The 14,669-nt window shown below is 39.6% G+C and overlaps 2 protein-coding genes across 10 annotated transcripts in view; both read left to right on the top strand.

The window, feature by feature from the left end:
* The window catches only part of tnikb (TRAF2 and NCK interacting kinase b), a 52,473-nt gene extending 45,099 nt beyond the window's left edge, over positions 1-7,374 (top strand). For all 9 annotated transcript variants that reach the window (XM_076290551.1, XM_076290545.1, XM_076290547.1 and 6 more), the window contains 4 exons: positions 208-357; positions 1,269-1,428; positions 3,438-3,577; positions 3,816-7,374. In XM_076290551.1, coding sequence (XP_076146666.1) covers positions 208-357; positions 1,269-1,428; positions 3,438-3,577; positions 3,816-3,899 — 534 coding nt within the window. In that variant the 3' untranslated portion in view covers positions 3,900-7,374. The remainder of the gene's footprint in view (positions 1-207; positions 358-1,268; positions 1,429-3,437; positions 3,578-3,815) is intronic.
* Positions 7,375-8,185: 811 nt separating this feature from the next.
* eif5a (eukaryotic translation initiation factor 5A) lies at positions 8,186-12,951 on the top strand. The gene is made up of 5 exons (XM_076290542.1): positions 8,186-8,279; positions 9,483-9,670; positions 9,799-9,903; positions 10,152-10,283; positions 11,912-12,951. The coding sequence occupies exons 1-5, from the start codon at positions 8,201-8,203 to the stop codon at positions 11,975-11,977; spliced, it is 570 nt and encodes a 189-aa protein (XP_076146657.1). The 5' UTR covers positions 8,186-8,200; the 3' UTR covers positions 11,978-12,951.
* The last annotated feature ends 1,718 nt before the right edge of the window (positions 12,952-14,669 follow it).

The following is a 14,669-nucleotide window of genomic DNA, read 5'->3' as shown; positions in this document are numbered from 1 at the left end:
ATAGAGATGTGTTTGAGATTAACTGAAGATGCTAAAACAAAATTTCACAGACTTAAATTTAGCAGATTTTCATTGTGCTTTGTCCTCAAACTTTTAGTTATTTAAAAATGTTTAGTGACAAGGTAATTACTATGTACCTTTAGACAGGACAAAAGAATCTTGGCTTTCAGATTTAATGTCTGTTTGTCTTTTGTCTCCATCCTGAAGTCTTTCACAGATCTGCAGCACAAGCCTCTGTTGGTGGACCTGACCGTAGAAGAAGGTCAGAGGTTAAAGGTTATCTATGGTTCCAGCGTGGGGTTCCATGTGATTGACGTGGACTCTGGGAACCCGTATGATATCTACATCCCGTCCCATGTAAGTGGTGGGGAGTGGGTCCGAGCCACCCCTTAGCCCTCCCCCACCCCATCTCGAGGGTTAGCACATTGATCTGACCTAAAAAGGGGAGGTTGTCCTGCTTGATTTTTATGTATTTCTTGTTGACCATCTCGGAATAGATTGATGCTTGATTGCATTTCCTTCAAGTAGTTGATAGTTACAGTATTTTGTAATCATTACTAAAAATGTCTTGACATTTGGCATTGCACTTGAAACTGTCTCAAGTTTTTAAGGCCTACTGCTCTGTAAGAAATATAATTGTCATTTCTGATACTTGACATAAGCAAGTTACAGTGTATAATCAACTGAATGCTTAGTGTCATTGATGTTCTCATACATGTACAGTATATGTTAAATGTACTGTGTGTATACAGTTAAGAGATGAATTTTGTTAACATTTGAACAACACTCATCTCCCCACTCTACGACCTTTGACTAACCGCTAAAGCTAAGCACGTCAGATGTCATTCTAGGCCAGAGCATTGAGCGCGAGCGCTGCAATCCCTCAGGCACTCCAACGCCTCACCTGGCCTCTTGGAGTGAGTTTGCCATAGTGCCGTTAACTGGAGGACAAGTGGGAGATGATATTGTTGCAGCAGTTTCTCATAGGGAGAAGCGCTGGTCATCACTGAAAAAAGAGCGAACGAAATAAAAGAGAAGAAAACGAAAGAGTTAGTAACCCAAAGTGGAGGAGATGAAAGTGGTGGTGGGTGGGGGACAAAAAACAAGAGAGAGAGAGAGAGAGAGAAAGAGAGCAAGAGATGACTGCGCTTGCAAGGGAACAGTGGCACCTGGTGGTGGATTGTGTTGTGCACTGCGGCTCCATCTTGACAACCCGAGGCTCATCTGCCACCTCCCCCCCCTCCCTCCCCCCATGTTCCCTCCCCCAGATTCAGAGCAGTGTCACCCCCCACGCCATTGTGGTGCTCCCCAAGACCGACGGGATGGAGATGCTTCTGTGTTATGAAGATGAGGGTGTCTATGTGAACACTTACGGCAGAATCACTAAAGACGTGGTGCTACAATGGGGAGAGATGCCCACCTCTGTTGGTAGGTTTTTGGTTGTTTCTTTCAGTGGACACAAAAAAAAGAACGAGTTCCCACTCTCCTTGCAGTATCCCTTGACGCTTAGAGTTGTTAGGTCCCCCCCCCCCCCAACACTCCCTCCCCTCACCCTTCACTCCAAAGTCCGGCAAAAGCACGATCCCCTTAAAGGATAGGATATCTGTGCTCACCCCCCTCAATCCCCTCCACACACAGACACACACCCAGGGATGCATGGCCTCCTCACCTTAACCCTGTCCAGTGTTCACCCCTTCCCTAGCCCCTTAAGACCACACCTCTGCAGTTCTACTCCTGCTTCTGTCCCCTCTCTGGTCCTCCTCAAGCAGTGTCCACACATACGCCACACACACACACACACACACACACACACACACACAGTGTTCTTGTCTCTGTGTCACTCATTTTATGTTATTTGTGTACCTTATTGGTGTCATTTGACATTGACAATTTGAAGAGACTCTTGGGTAGTGCAGACAGGCTCATTTGGAGGGTTTCTGTGAGGTGATGATGTTGTCTGCGGTGTCTGTGTAATCATTTCTGTCCATCTCAGTGACATGAAACCCCAAATGAGCTTTGGTTTCAAATAACAAAACATCAAACTATTATGTCCTTGCTCTTATGAGAGTAGAAATGTAGGATACAGGTCCATTGTTTTCAATTTGTAGTTTTCCTAAATCCGTTTTGAGACATGACAGCCCCTCAACTTTTTATAAGGTATTAAAAACATATAAATGCAGAGTGTCGATTTTGTGGTTAAAAAATGTTTTAACAAATATATTATGTGATTCTAAACGTATAATGAAAACCCAGTGTTTCTTGCATTGCATCCCCTTGTTTCTCTGATTTAGGCAAGTTATGCATTTATTTACATTTTTGGGACCACACAAATGTAAAGAAATGTATACAGAATGCCTGAAGAAACAAGCTTTATGGGAAAATGTGCAGGAGTATTTAGAAGCATTCTTTTTTTCATTATGGCTTAGTCACATACTGTCAGTCTAAAATTGCAAACTACACACTGCATCTTTAAATGGCAATTAATGTTTATGGTATAATAAAAGATAAAACTCTTAAAAGTCTACTCAGGAGTTTAATGGTAGTTCCTTACTTCTAAGGTTCTAAGTAGACCCTTAAGCCTTTGACACTTTTGTCTCTAAGAGTCTGAATAAAATCACAAACAGAACTTTTGTTTATTCAACATTTTTTTCTGCATAACATTACAGCCTGTTCTAAATTTGCTATGTATTTGTTTCCATCTTTGTCCTTTGAGAAATGTGGATATGTTTTATGTTTTTCAAATATTTTGAGGATTTACCATGTAGGCAATTTTTTGCCTCTGACACAACTGCATTGCCCTCTAATGTCCCTGCCCCACAAAATAAATCAGAATTCATTCCATTCATATTTGAGACTTAACCGCTGGCCAGAATATGTTGTCAAAATGAATCCGAATTGTACTGTAGATCTTAGTAGCAAAACTGTTATTGTCCTTGTAGCTCTGGAAACATCATCCTGGCATTCCACAAAAGGTCTCAAAGCCTTCCTACCTGGGCATCTCTCTTCGTGGAGGACCCATTTGGTCTTTATGTTTCTAGCCACATACTGTAGGTATCATGAAACGAAAACATAGACCCTTTCAATTCCATTCACCTCCTGTAAAGCATTTATAAAGGAAACAGGGATCAGCCAAGAGTGAATCCCATACTGATTGCGTGGCTCAGAAACTGCTGCAATAATTGCCTCCTGATAAAGTGGGTTTGGTTTGGGCACACACCCGTTGGCATTGGGCACGCGGGCTGCTGGTCCAAACATGCGGCCACTGGTCAGGTGTCGCTGTTGGCAAGTCAGAAGTCGTCGAACCAAGGGGGGGTTGTTGACAGACATGTGACAGGCGTTTCCTCTCGTGAGAGTCAGCACTCTCCTGTCATGTCTTCTCTTTTGTCCCCCATCTCTCTCCCTACCTTCCTCCACCCCCCTCCTGTTGTCCAATGTAGCCTACATCCACTCCAACCAGATCATGGGATGGGGAGAGAAAGCCATTGAGATCCGCTCCGTGGAGACGGGACACCTCGACGGAGTTTTCATGCACAAGCGAGCTCAGCGACTGAAGTTCCTCTCTGAGAGGAATGACAAGGCAAGTTAACCCTTTACGTTATGACTCCCTGAACTGCTGTTCAGATCTGAACAGCTATAAGAACTTACTGGACAGCTATATAGCCTTATTCTTGTTATAGCAAATGTACATAGTTTGGTGTTCCAACCACAACATAAAGCACCATTGCCTCACCAAAACATGTAGATTTATATAGTATAATAAGCCATCTGTTGTTCAGTCTCAGTAACACTCTTTTCCTTCCTTTTCTCTCCTTCAGGTCTTCTTTGCCTCCGTCCGTTCAGGAGGCAGCAGCCAAGTTTTCTTTATGACCCTGAACAGAAACTCCATGATGAACTGGTAAATTGTCATCAGCCATCACTCCATCATCATTAACAGTTGAAGTAAGGCAGTTTGAGAAAATGTGAAGGAAAAGCGGAAAGAAAAGAAATCACGGTTTATAAATAACAATTAAGACTAACATGAGGAGGACACTGCAGTCCACCATGAGCACCATAGTCTTTCCAGAAAACCCTTCAGGAGAGCATATTATGAGTCAGAAAATCAGTTGGAAGGAGAATCAAGATGCCACCTGTCATGGAAGAAAAACCCTTCTCTGGAACTCCAAAAAGGAAATTCTGCCTCTCTGAGGTTGTCCTTTGTGTTTTCCAAACAAATATTTATTTCCGTTTCTTTGGACTTGCAAGAGAATGATGTCCTATGCTTCAAATTAGGTGTCTTTGTTAAAGAAATGGTTTAGTGCAAATAAGATATGACACTTTTACTGCAGTGACATTTTGCAGTAAGGTTGTACAGTTACACCTGAATGATAGAAAGGATATGTGTACAGGGTGGTATGTGTATTAAACTTCAAAATGTCAGAACTTTGTCTGTTGTGAAACATCACCACCACCATTTTGTTGTAAGGCTTTCCTGAAGTCCTTCACAGTAGCTGTGCTGGAGTGTGTCTGTGAATGTGCATGTTTGAGTGTTTGAATGGGTGCTTTTTTATTAGAAAAGCAATGCCACATCACTGGAAAACAAAGATTTTTGGAGAGAAAAACACTCCGTCATGAGACGGTTTGAGATGTATTTATCATTATAGTTCAATGGTAACTGTCATCCACTGATTCTGGCCTTTCCTTTGTTTAACCGTTTTCTCCCTATTGGTGTACAATAATCCTACAATGATCTGCCATGAAATGGGTATATCATGTAACAGCCATGTAGTAATAGCCAAAAAAGGACTGGTGGAATCAGGTGATCTGTGAGTATATTCTCAGTTCTCCAGTAGATGTGCTCATCTACACCTTTTTGAGTTCCTTCCCATACACCTTGTCATAATTAATGTTCATTTGTGTGTTGAACACAGGGGACCCTGTTACCAAATGAACCTTCAGTGCGCAACTGTGACTAAATAGGAGAAATGCTTATACTCAAATAAGTGCACCGAGAGAGCTTGAATTGAGAATAGCAGTGAGTGTTGTGGGTTTGAAAAAGAAACTATTGAGTCAGAGAATGGAGTGATCCTTTGTAGAGCTTCCTCCTAACCTACCTCGTTTGTTCATTTCTGTTCTCCTATGTTTAATGCTTCATAAGACTGCTTCTCCAGAGTCAGGAAATGCATTGTCTCTATTCAAAAGATCATGCAACAGTAATCTGGAAAAAATAACCTTGACTAAAGTTGGATTTGTATCGTTAACAATATTTACAAAGCAGCAGTCAAAATGTAACAATATGTGCATCATATTTTAAATTCCCAATTGCCATTTAAGTTAATCTGTTTGGCCAGAGGAATTGTTTAATTGAAATCTAATCGAAGAATGAACATTCAAAAAATATATGAGAACATCATGTGGACCAGGAAAACCTCTGTGCCAAAAATGATGCTCCATCCAAGTCAAAAATACTTTCTGAAAATAATTTTTATTCATGTTTCCTGTAGTCATTAAGAATGAAGTTCAGACAAAATATGAATGAAAGTAATTATCAGCTTTTCATCTCACAATATTATATGGACTAAATGTTTTAATCATTTCAAAAATAATAATTTCAAATTTTATTCCTATGTAAATTTTGTTTATTTTTTTGTAGTAAAAAAAAACTGTGAAAATGTGTGTTTGAGTGAGAAAGTGTGTGTGTGTGTGTGTGTGTGTGTGTATGCGTGCCTGTGTGCACGCTTGTCCACAGACGCATTTAAGCATGGGTGGGAGTTCACTATTTTCCCTAACAACACAGGGATTTAACAAATGTCACAGCAACAAAATCTATGGTATGAGGATATTTGTCATTTTATTTCATGCACTGCCTGCGATTTGGATTATGTATTTCTACACTCATTTTTATGGAGTTTTATAATAAGTTTGTTTGCGCTTACTTTGATGAAATCTGGAATAATATCAATAAAAATGTCAAATGTAAATTGTTGTAATAATAAGTTTAGCTAATTACTAGATTGTCAAGAGTTCGAATATTCATGATTGGATTAATTAGACTATCTTTTCTCAGTGGCTGATTTTAACTGTAAAATGCACATTACTGTTATAAGTGAGGACTTCTAGGTCTTATTAAAACAATTTCAGTATGGCTTATTTATATACAGCCACACTGAAATATACTTTTAGGAAGTTGTAGGCCTACCTGTTCATACAAGATGGATGATCTGAATGGAGAAAATTCACTGGAGTACTGCCTTATGTCAGCATTGAGAAACATACATTGTGTTTTACCAGAGACTTGACATAGACTGGGAACGTACAGTATGTCAGTATCTATAGTCCTGCAGGAACTGTTCCATTTATCCTGTGACATTCTCCAAAGCTGCATAAAACAGAGCTCTTTCACAAGTCGCAGTTACTGTTGGAGGCTGGAAATGGAATTTTCTTATTCATGCACTCTCCATTTCATTATGTTATTCCTTTTCATGTCAGTGCAGTGAACAGGGTGTAGCCTACACTTTTCATGTTTACTGAGCACACTCTCTCACTGTAATATATATATATATATATATATATATATATACTTGTGATTGGAAAACTCACACACTGAGATTTCCCCCTTTTTGGTCTGTATTCATTCAAACTGGTAGTAAGAAATGTTCATGATTATGACCCACTGTGTAGAATATTGGTCAAGTTTTGCTTTCCCATCTTAGTTATTGTTCAGTATACATCATCTATCCGGAATATTTTTCCCAACAAACTACAGTGTTACTTTTTTTCTAGACAGGTTATTTTGTATAATTTTATGAGAATAGTTAGTGTGTCTGAAAGTGCTATGAAATCTCTATTAGAATGTCAGAGATTATTAAATATCAGTGCTTTATGTGAGGACAATTTATCCGGTTTCAAAGGTTTCACCAGTACTGTAAAATGCTTTCTTTATAATCTCTTTTTATGTCTGCCTCTCCGAGTTATAGGAAAATGAACTTATTTGCCCATCTTTTTTCTTTTTGTGGTGATGTTACCTTGGTCTTTGGTTTATTTTGCACAATATTAATATTTATGTTTGAGGGAGGAAGACATTGATAATAAATGGACAACAGATAATGATATAATCTGGGTCCTGCAAAGGTTGGCGTGAACTCTGCATCAAACATTATCATTTAGCAATAAAGTGCACAACTGTTTTACGCAAGTGTTTTTCACTTTCAATTATTTCCCTTTATCTGGATATAAGGGATCATTGTCAAAGCAGTAGCTTCTCAATAATGGGTCCATCATTATCTCAACAACTGTCCATATTTTCCCTCTCACACTTTATTTTTAAAAGAAATTGATAAGACATAGCAATGTTTTTAAATAAATTAATACATTTGAATAAATACATTTTGCCACGTGTTTGTGCTTTGCTTCTGTGCAGTTCATATTGATTTATTAGTCAAACCAAATTGAAAGGTTGGTTAAAAAGTCCATCTGCATTTTCCTGAAGTGCATATAGGCCTACGTGATTGAAAATAACTTAGATAAACATTCAAAACTGCACAAATCTGTCATAAAAAGTTAACTTTGTTATTTTTAATAGGTCTAGCGTCAACATTGGCTGCAGAATCTATTAATTCTGTTTATCTGGTGATGATTTGGCCAAAGCCTTCATTTACCCACTGACAGTATAAAGATTTACCCTACATAGTGGCCTATGCTGAGAAGGACCAAAGACAAAGGCCATTGAATGGATTCCAGGGCAGTCCGGTCTATTTTATGTTCCAAAATATGTACTGTTTATAAATACATTGTCGCATATATTTGATGATATTTGTAATCATGAAATGCAACCAGTTTCAGACTTTGTTATGAACGCCTATGACGCCTAGGCTTTACTTTGTACTTTGAAGCACAGCGGAACTACTCTTCTGTTGAAGTGCGGAAACTGAAAGGGAGTTGTCCCTCCCACCGCACGAGTTTTGCAGTAAAATCGGACGCGCTTGCGCATTTACGCTCCTTTTCTCTTGTGCGGTAAGTGTTGCATGGCGCATGCTTCTCTCATCTGAAAAATACTTTCTAATCTTTGTGCCTTTACTGTGAGTAATTGATGATATACGGTACCATTTCATTTGCCCAGAGATGGGACATGTAAAAGTTTGCTCCGAAATGGTGATTTCGCCCTCATCTGCTTGGGTGCGGGTCCGTTTTTAATATCTGTAGCAAGCTACCTCTGCGATGATAAATGGAAAGCAAGCATGAGGCCTTCCGCGCGCTAGCTGTAGCACTACTGACTTGTCATGCTAGCTGGTTAACACATTGGAGTAAGTAGCTAACGCAGATAAGTTGTGGATGCTGTTAATTGATGTAATGTAAACTTTTACACTTACCAGTGTATATTGTTTTGTCGCGCTTTGTGTGTTTTCTGGCTCATATGTTTGTAGTATAACACAAAACTATACTTTACTTTAGTTCTACATTGAATGGAGTAGTCTATTTGGTGTCTTACGTAGCGCATGTTCAAAGACCGTAAACTAACATTAGCCAAGCTGGCTAGCAGTAGCTGCTAGCTAATTTCACTTAGCCGACCATGTCGCGATGGTTTTGGGGACTAGCCCGCTAGCTGCTACAGTAATCGTAATTTCTGTGAAATGACAAACTGTTATTCTCGAAACATTCTTTCAATTTTATTCACTCTACATAGTGCCATGCGTTAATCTGTCCGAAAAAAAAGAAATTAAAAGGCCAATTCTAGCGTGGCTTTCGGTGTTTGCAAATAGCCGAACTCTTAAGTTAGCAGGTTTGAATTGCCACCTAACGTTAGCTCCTTCACTGAGTAACGCAAGCTATTTAGCTGGTGATGAGTGCAGTCAGTGGATACTCAATTAGTTGATTTACTGGTCACAAATGTAGTGCTTCAACGTAACTTGTAATAGAGCTATAACTGATCACTTTTTATTTTAATTTATCAACGCGTTTTTCTTCATCCGTGAGTTTTACGGCCACTCTTGGCCTATCGTGTCCTGCCTAACATGCGCTGTTGGGTTATGCCATAGCAAAAAAATATATAATAAGTTTACTAGGAACAGTATGATCATGTTTTCATTTGGATTTAAATGGCCCGTTGCTGCGGCTTCAATATAGTTCACGATGGTAGTTTGTGTTGACACATGTCAAGTGTGCGGTTCCTGGTTAAAATTGAGTCATGATGCGGCAGGTTAGGGAGAAGGTTAAGTTTCCGCTTCCCTACCCAAAATCTCGGGCAAAACGGGGACACGTGGACAAATTGCAAACATGTTTTCATTTCTTCACACTTTGACCAAGTGTTTATTTAACCGTTTCTGATCGAGCCCTACACTCAAACTCGTTTTGTGCTTGTCATGAACTTGACATTTTCCCTTTAACCAAGATGCCTAAAACGACTAAAGCCACTGTACACAACATTATGTTCATTGTGTTTTTACAATTGATGACAAACCCATTACGCTCTTCCTCACACATTTCCTTATTTTTTTCTTTTTTTCCAGTTCATCAAAACAACCCCATAATGTCCGACCCAGATCTTGATTTCACAACTGGCGATGCTGGGGCTTCTGTCACCTATCCCCAGCAGTGCAGTGCTCTGCGTAAGAACGGCTTTGTGGTGCTAAAGGGACGCCCTTGCAAGATTGTTGAGATGTCCACCTCCAAAACTGGCAAGCATGGTCACGCAAAGGTAAAATGCATGTCAAATCAGGGGTTGGATATTGGTTTTTACTACAAGTTGCATTTTTATGAGGTTTTTTTTTTTTGCGTAATGAAATTGACTTTAAATGTGCTAATGTATTTCTTCCTTTTAAATAGGTTCACATGGTTGGTATTGATATTTTCAACGGTAAGAAATATGAAGATATTTGCCCATCTACCCACAACATGGACGTGCCCAACATCAAGAGAAATGACTTCCAGGTTGGTTCTCAAAAAAATCTTTGTACAGTTTTATATACCCTGGGTTTGTTGTGCAAGACTGAACTATTGATTTTGTCAATTAACAAAAAGCATACATTTTCAGCCCATTTCAAAAGCAGTTAGACCTCTACCCTCTGCAGTCCATGGGTTTAGTTTCAGTTTATGAACCTTTTGCATTTTGATGTTCCAGGACCTCTGAGGTCTGCAGCTTCACTTGAAGGTGTATTCACTCTCTTCCTCCCCTGCAGCTGCTCTCTATCACAGACGGCTTCCTGTCCCTGCTGATGGACAACGGTGAGGTGCGTGAGGACCTCCGTTTGCCTGATGGTGATCTGGGAAAGGAAATTGAAACCAAATGCGAGAATGGTGAAGAGATTATGGTAGGTTTTTGGGTCCCTTTTATTTTGGTCTTTATGTTGATGATGACATTTTAAGTCCTTTTGAGTTAATGAGTGAAAACATCATTCTCTGCATGTTTTGCTCTTGGCATGTCCTAGTCCTAATGCATATAGACTATGTATATGTGTCTACATATATATATATATATGGGGACGTCATGGTAATAATTTGGAATTGAACTTGAAGCCTTAAAGTTGTTGGAAGGTAGCGAACTAGGAATTCCCACAGTGTGCAACAGTTAAAATGTGTGGTGTCCTGAGGACAATCCACACGTTCATGGCCTTTATTTTGTACAATGTGGACAGAGTGCAAAGACTTCCCTTAGGCTACATCCACACTTCTGTTTTTAAACACTTTCATTTTAAATGTTTAACCGTCAAGACGGCACGCTTGCGACTTACGAATGTTGTCCGTTGTCCGAGGGGGCGGTTGACACCTGACTCATGTTTTGTGCAACCATTTACACAAATCGTATGACCATTAATGCAATTGTCAGCATTGTAAAATGTAGAGTTCATCTGCACTTTAGGTGTTACCAAGAATAGCAAGGCTAGAAAAGCTTTTATTTTAGTCTCCCTGTAGCACCCACCGTTGGCAGGTTAGTAGTGGAAGTCGAAGTGAGTCTTGGAGTCAAGAAACATCAGACTAGGTTCAATTCGAAAGGGGACATGGGTTTCTACATGAACTTTCAGATTGCAGATTCGCTGTCTACATTAAAACACAATGTTTGCCGACAGCATTTTCAAATCGTTGCGTTTAACGCCAGAGTTGTGTAGTTGAAGGGCAAGTGTTTTGGATTCAAACAGAGTAGTGTGGATGTAATCTTAGTCTGACCCATAAGCCTGCCCTATAAGCCTATCCTGTTGTGCATCTGTGGGATGGGACATTAGCTGACAAGACTGGAGTGCTGTCAACATTCCTGATGTTTTGCTGATAATTCTTTAAAATGTCCACAACTGGAAACTAAATTTGGAAACACCCATTACAGCTCAAATCTAGTGTATGAATTGAGATTTTTGCCCCATTCTCTCGCTCTTAATAGTAATGGGCCTTTGTAGTATATCTGGTGAAAGGATGGAATGTCCTGGTCCTAGTCGTCTTTCAATGATTTCAGTGAAGCCAAGCCTGTGGATTATCCCACTTTGTGTTTACTTTGTGCAAACTTATTGATCTATATGGGATGTTTTCAAACAGTAAGCAAAAAATCCACCTCTTAGTCCCAAGTAATCAGTTAATGTATCCATTAGCTCTCATTTCATGGTAATAGTAACTAAGATTAGTTCTTAAAACATCATTAGTTCTGGCCAGTGCAATGCCTTTGTTAATAAATGCATACTTGTGCCAGTAGTGCTTGACTGTACATGAGTCATGTCAAGGTGGTAGGCTTTCAATACAAATTCTTGATTTATGCTTAGTTTGTGCTTCGTAGGTTTAGCTTTTTGGGTTTGTCAGCAATACTGTTGCGATGCTGCATTTAGAGTGGGGTTGTAATTGAGCTGGGAATTGTATCTACATATATGTGCACAAACCTTAAGCTTAAGGGATGAAATTTGTCTGTAAAGAACCCCCCCTCACCTCACAAGCTGCCTTTCCTTTCTCTCCTCTACAGGTCAGTGTGCTGGCAGCCATGGGCGAGGAGGCTGCAGTGGCCATCAAGGCCATGAACAGCAAATAGGAAGAGGGACTGGGCTGCTCGGGCTGCAACATGATCCACTATAACATTGGTTTTATTCTAATTGTCACCAAAGCTATGGCCTTCACCAACAACCTCAAACCATTTTGTCGTGATTAATTCATTTTTTTTCTTCTCCTTCCAATACTGTGCTGGACTTTTTAACAACTTTTCACGTGGATTGGTTGGCATTCTGCCGAATCACTGAGGTTTCATTTTTATTATTTTATTCTAGTTTTTATTTCACATTTTCTTTGGTCATTCCTTTGTTTTGCCTTTGAGATGTTATTCTTGCCACTTACATTCCTGAATGTTCAGAAAATAATGGGATCCAGTTTTTGTATGATTATTTTTTTTATATTACTTAGAATGAAGAGCAGAATCTATGCCTTTTGGGGGGGATATGAATTTGAGTTGGAGAGGAGGAGTTATGGTGACCGCCCAAATCTCATATTCCCATCTCTGGGTGCCATACCGTTTCCTAGCATGGTCTTTGGCGTGTAGGCGCTGAGGTCATTTGCCCTAGATCAATGCCTTTCCTAAAGTGACATGCTGGGATGGTGGAAGTTAGCACTTAAGAACAGGCTTTGAGTACCACCTAGAAACATTTCATATTACTAAAGAATAAACACAAAGAAAAAAGGAAACTTCAGTGATTTATCTTCTAAATGCCAGTCTGTGTTGTATAGAAGTTGAAGGGATGTGATGGCCATGCGCGAATACCTCTGTACCACAATAGCCGCCAACTTGTTTGGCTGTCATTGGCAACCTACAATAAAGTGTTGAAGCCTGTATCTGTCTCCTATAATAGGTAGGCTTCTCAACGTTGTGTAAACAACTCTTTTTCAGTAAGGTTCTTTCAGGGGACTCTGCTCTAAGGGGTGGTGTGGTTTAAGTTGGAAATTTATTTTGTTCACTCGAGGCCTTTGTTACCTGACTGGAGATGGCAAAAAATAAAGAAACTAGAAATAACTCAATTCTCTTGTATTTGTGTAATATTATAGAATTAGTAGTTAGATGTGTTTAGTAAATCATAAATGGATATGCATTTATTAGACCTTTAGAACTTTGGGTTACTTGGACTGAGTTCCACTTTTGTTTTTCTCTACTGAAAGTACATTTGAGGTGTGCCCAAGGCCCTTCCATGCATTGAGATTGGGCTTTTACTACTTTTTCCAGTAGATTTGTATTGTAAAGCATTTGGTATGATTCTTATTGAGCCCTGGAAATTCACTTTTTCTTTCTCAAGTCTGGATCTTCCTGCTGGCCATTCAGCCAAATGCTGAGTGATGTGGCTGTTGGTGGGAGGTGGGAGATGTTCAATTTGATCCAATGACTAAATGTGACCAACAGTAAAGTTCCATATGTGCTTCAGCCTACTGTTTCACAGGCATCTAGAACAGTTGTATGTTTTACAAGAGTAATTTATTTAGCTATAATTCCCAGTTTGTTTTTTAAACATGATTTACACTTAAAATAGGTGTGGGGTACCTTGAGCACACCTAAGACAAAGAATGAATGTGGAATGCCCTGGAACATGTATACACTATTTTTACTCAGATGGTATGAAAAGGACACACTCCAGTTGATCTCCCCAGTGACCACAGCTGTCAAGAGTCGCAACGCCTAGTGCCACATAAGTTCAGTTCCCATTCCAATTGAATGTACAGTTTAGAGAGGAGGAAAACTAGCTTAGCAGCTGTTGTACAGTCCAGTGGAGTCAGCTTGGAGCTCTGCAGAAGCTTGGGTGCCAGTTTGTGCCCCACCCGGCATTGCCTGACTCAGGCTTGCCGACACAGGAACGTAAAGATGAGTCATGCATCTGGCTGTCTGCCCCATTCCTCACAGCAACAGTTTGTCCATAACAATTACAATGCATTCCTTTAGCCTTTGTGGGTGAACTGCAGTGCTGACCTCTGTCATAAACGGAAAGCATGCCAAATTAACCTGTTATCGATTGACAGATTGAAAAAGTGAAGATGAAATCAAGAAGTTGCATGTCTTCCACAAAGTTACATTTGATTAGCAATGCCATTATAAAGTATGTAGTGTCTTAGCAATAAGAACATATCGCAACTTCAGGTTTGTCCAGAGGACCTGTGGACTGAACAAAAGTTATGGTCAAAAAAAAAAAAAACATTACGGCAGCAAGAGTTTTTATAATTTAACGCCGTTATGTCAGCACGACGTTATCGTGTTTTAGGCAGAGGCGGACAGAGTACACATCTTCATTACTTGAGTAAAAGTACAGATTCCCTTTGCTAAATTTTACTCATTAACAGTCAGATGTCTACTTAAGTAAAAGTACTGAAGTACTTGTTTTTAGAAGTACTTGAGTATCAAGAGTACAAGAGTACATTTTCTAAATATGGCATTACTACTGCCACAGTGCTTACATTTATGTACAGAAACGTCCTACATGGAGTTATGAAAAATGTTAATACCTTGGAGAATGTAAAAGGAATTGAAAGTAAAATCAAACCATTTTCATCTTTTTACCATGTTGCCAGGGATGGGCAGTATTTCTAATACATGTATTTAAAATACATATTTCAAATACAAAATACTATTTTGTAATTGAAACACTTGAAGCGAACACTATCATTAACTTGTTCAGAAAATTGAAATAGTCTGGCGAGGTGGGGCCACGGGTTGGCACATTCCCGGGATGGACCTGCTGCATTTTCATCCATTG

Source organism: Alosa pseudoharengus, unplaced genomic scaffold (assembly GCF_046254945.1).
Source record: "Alosa pseudoharengus isolate Yale_2024_CS ecotype anadromous, Long Island Sound unplaced genomic scaffold, YU_APseudo_1.1 YU_APseudo_1.1_scf_18, whole genome shotgun sequence".
In the NCBI taxonomy this organism is placed as follows: Eukaryota; Metazoa; Chordata; class Actinopteri; order Clupeiformes; family Clupeidae; genus Alosa; species Alosa pseudoharengus.
The sequence above is the reverse complement of the archived record's forward strand: the minus strand, read 5'-3'. Positions and strand labels throughout refer to the sequence as shown.

What these genes read in the sequence shown, in the direction of transcription:
- eif5a (XM_076290542.1), top strand. Translation starts at nt 8,201, where the DNA reads ATGGAAAGCAAGCATGAGGCCTTCCGCGCGCTAGCTGTAGCACTACTG. An exon ending in TAGCTGGTTAACACATTGGA is followed by an intron (nt 8,280 to 9,482) that starts GTAAGTAGCTAA and finishes CTTTTTTTCCAG; the next exon opens with TTCATCAAAACAACCCCATA. An exon ending in TCAAGAGAAATGACTTCCAG is followed by an intron (nt 9,904 to 10,151) that starts GTTGGTTCTCAA and finishes CCTCCCCTGCAG; the next exon opens with CTGCTCTCTATCACAGACGG.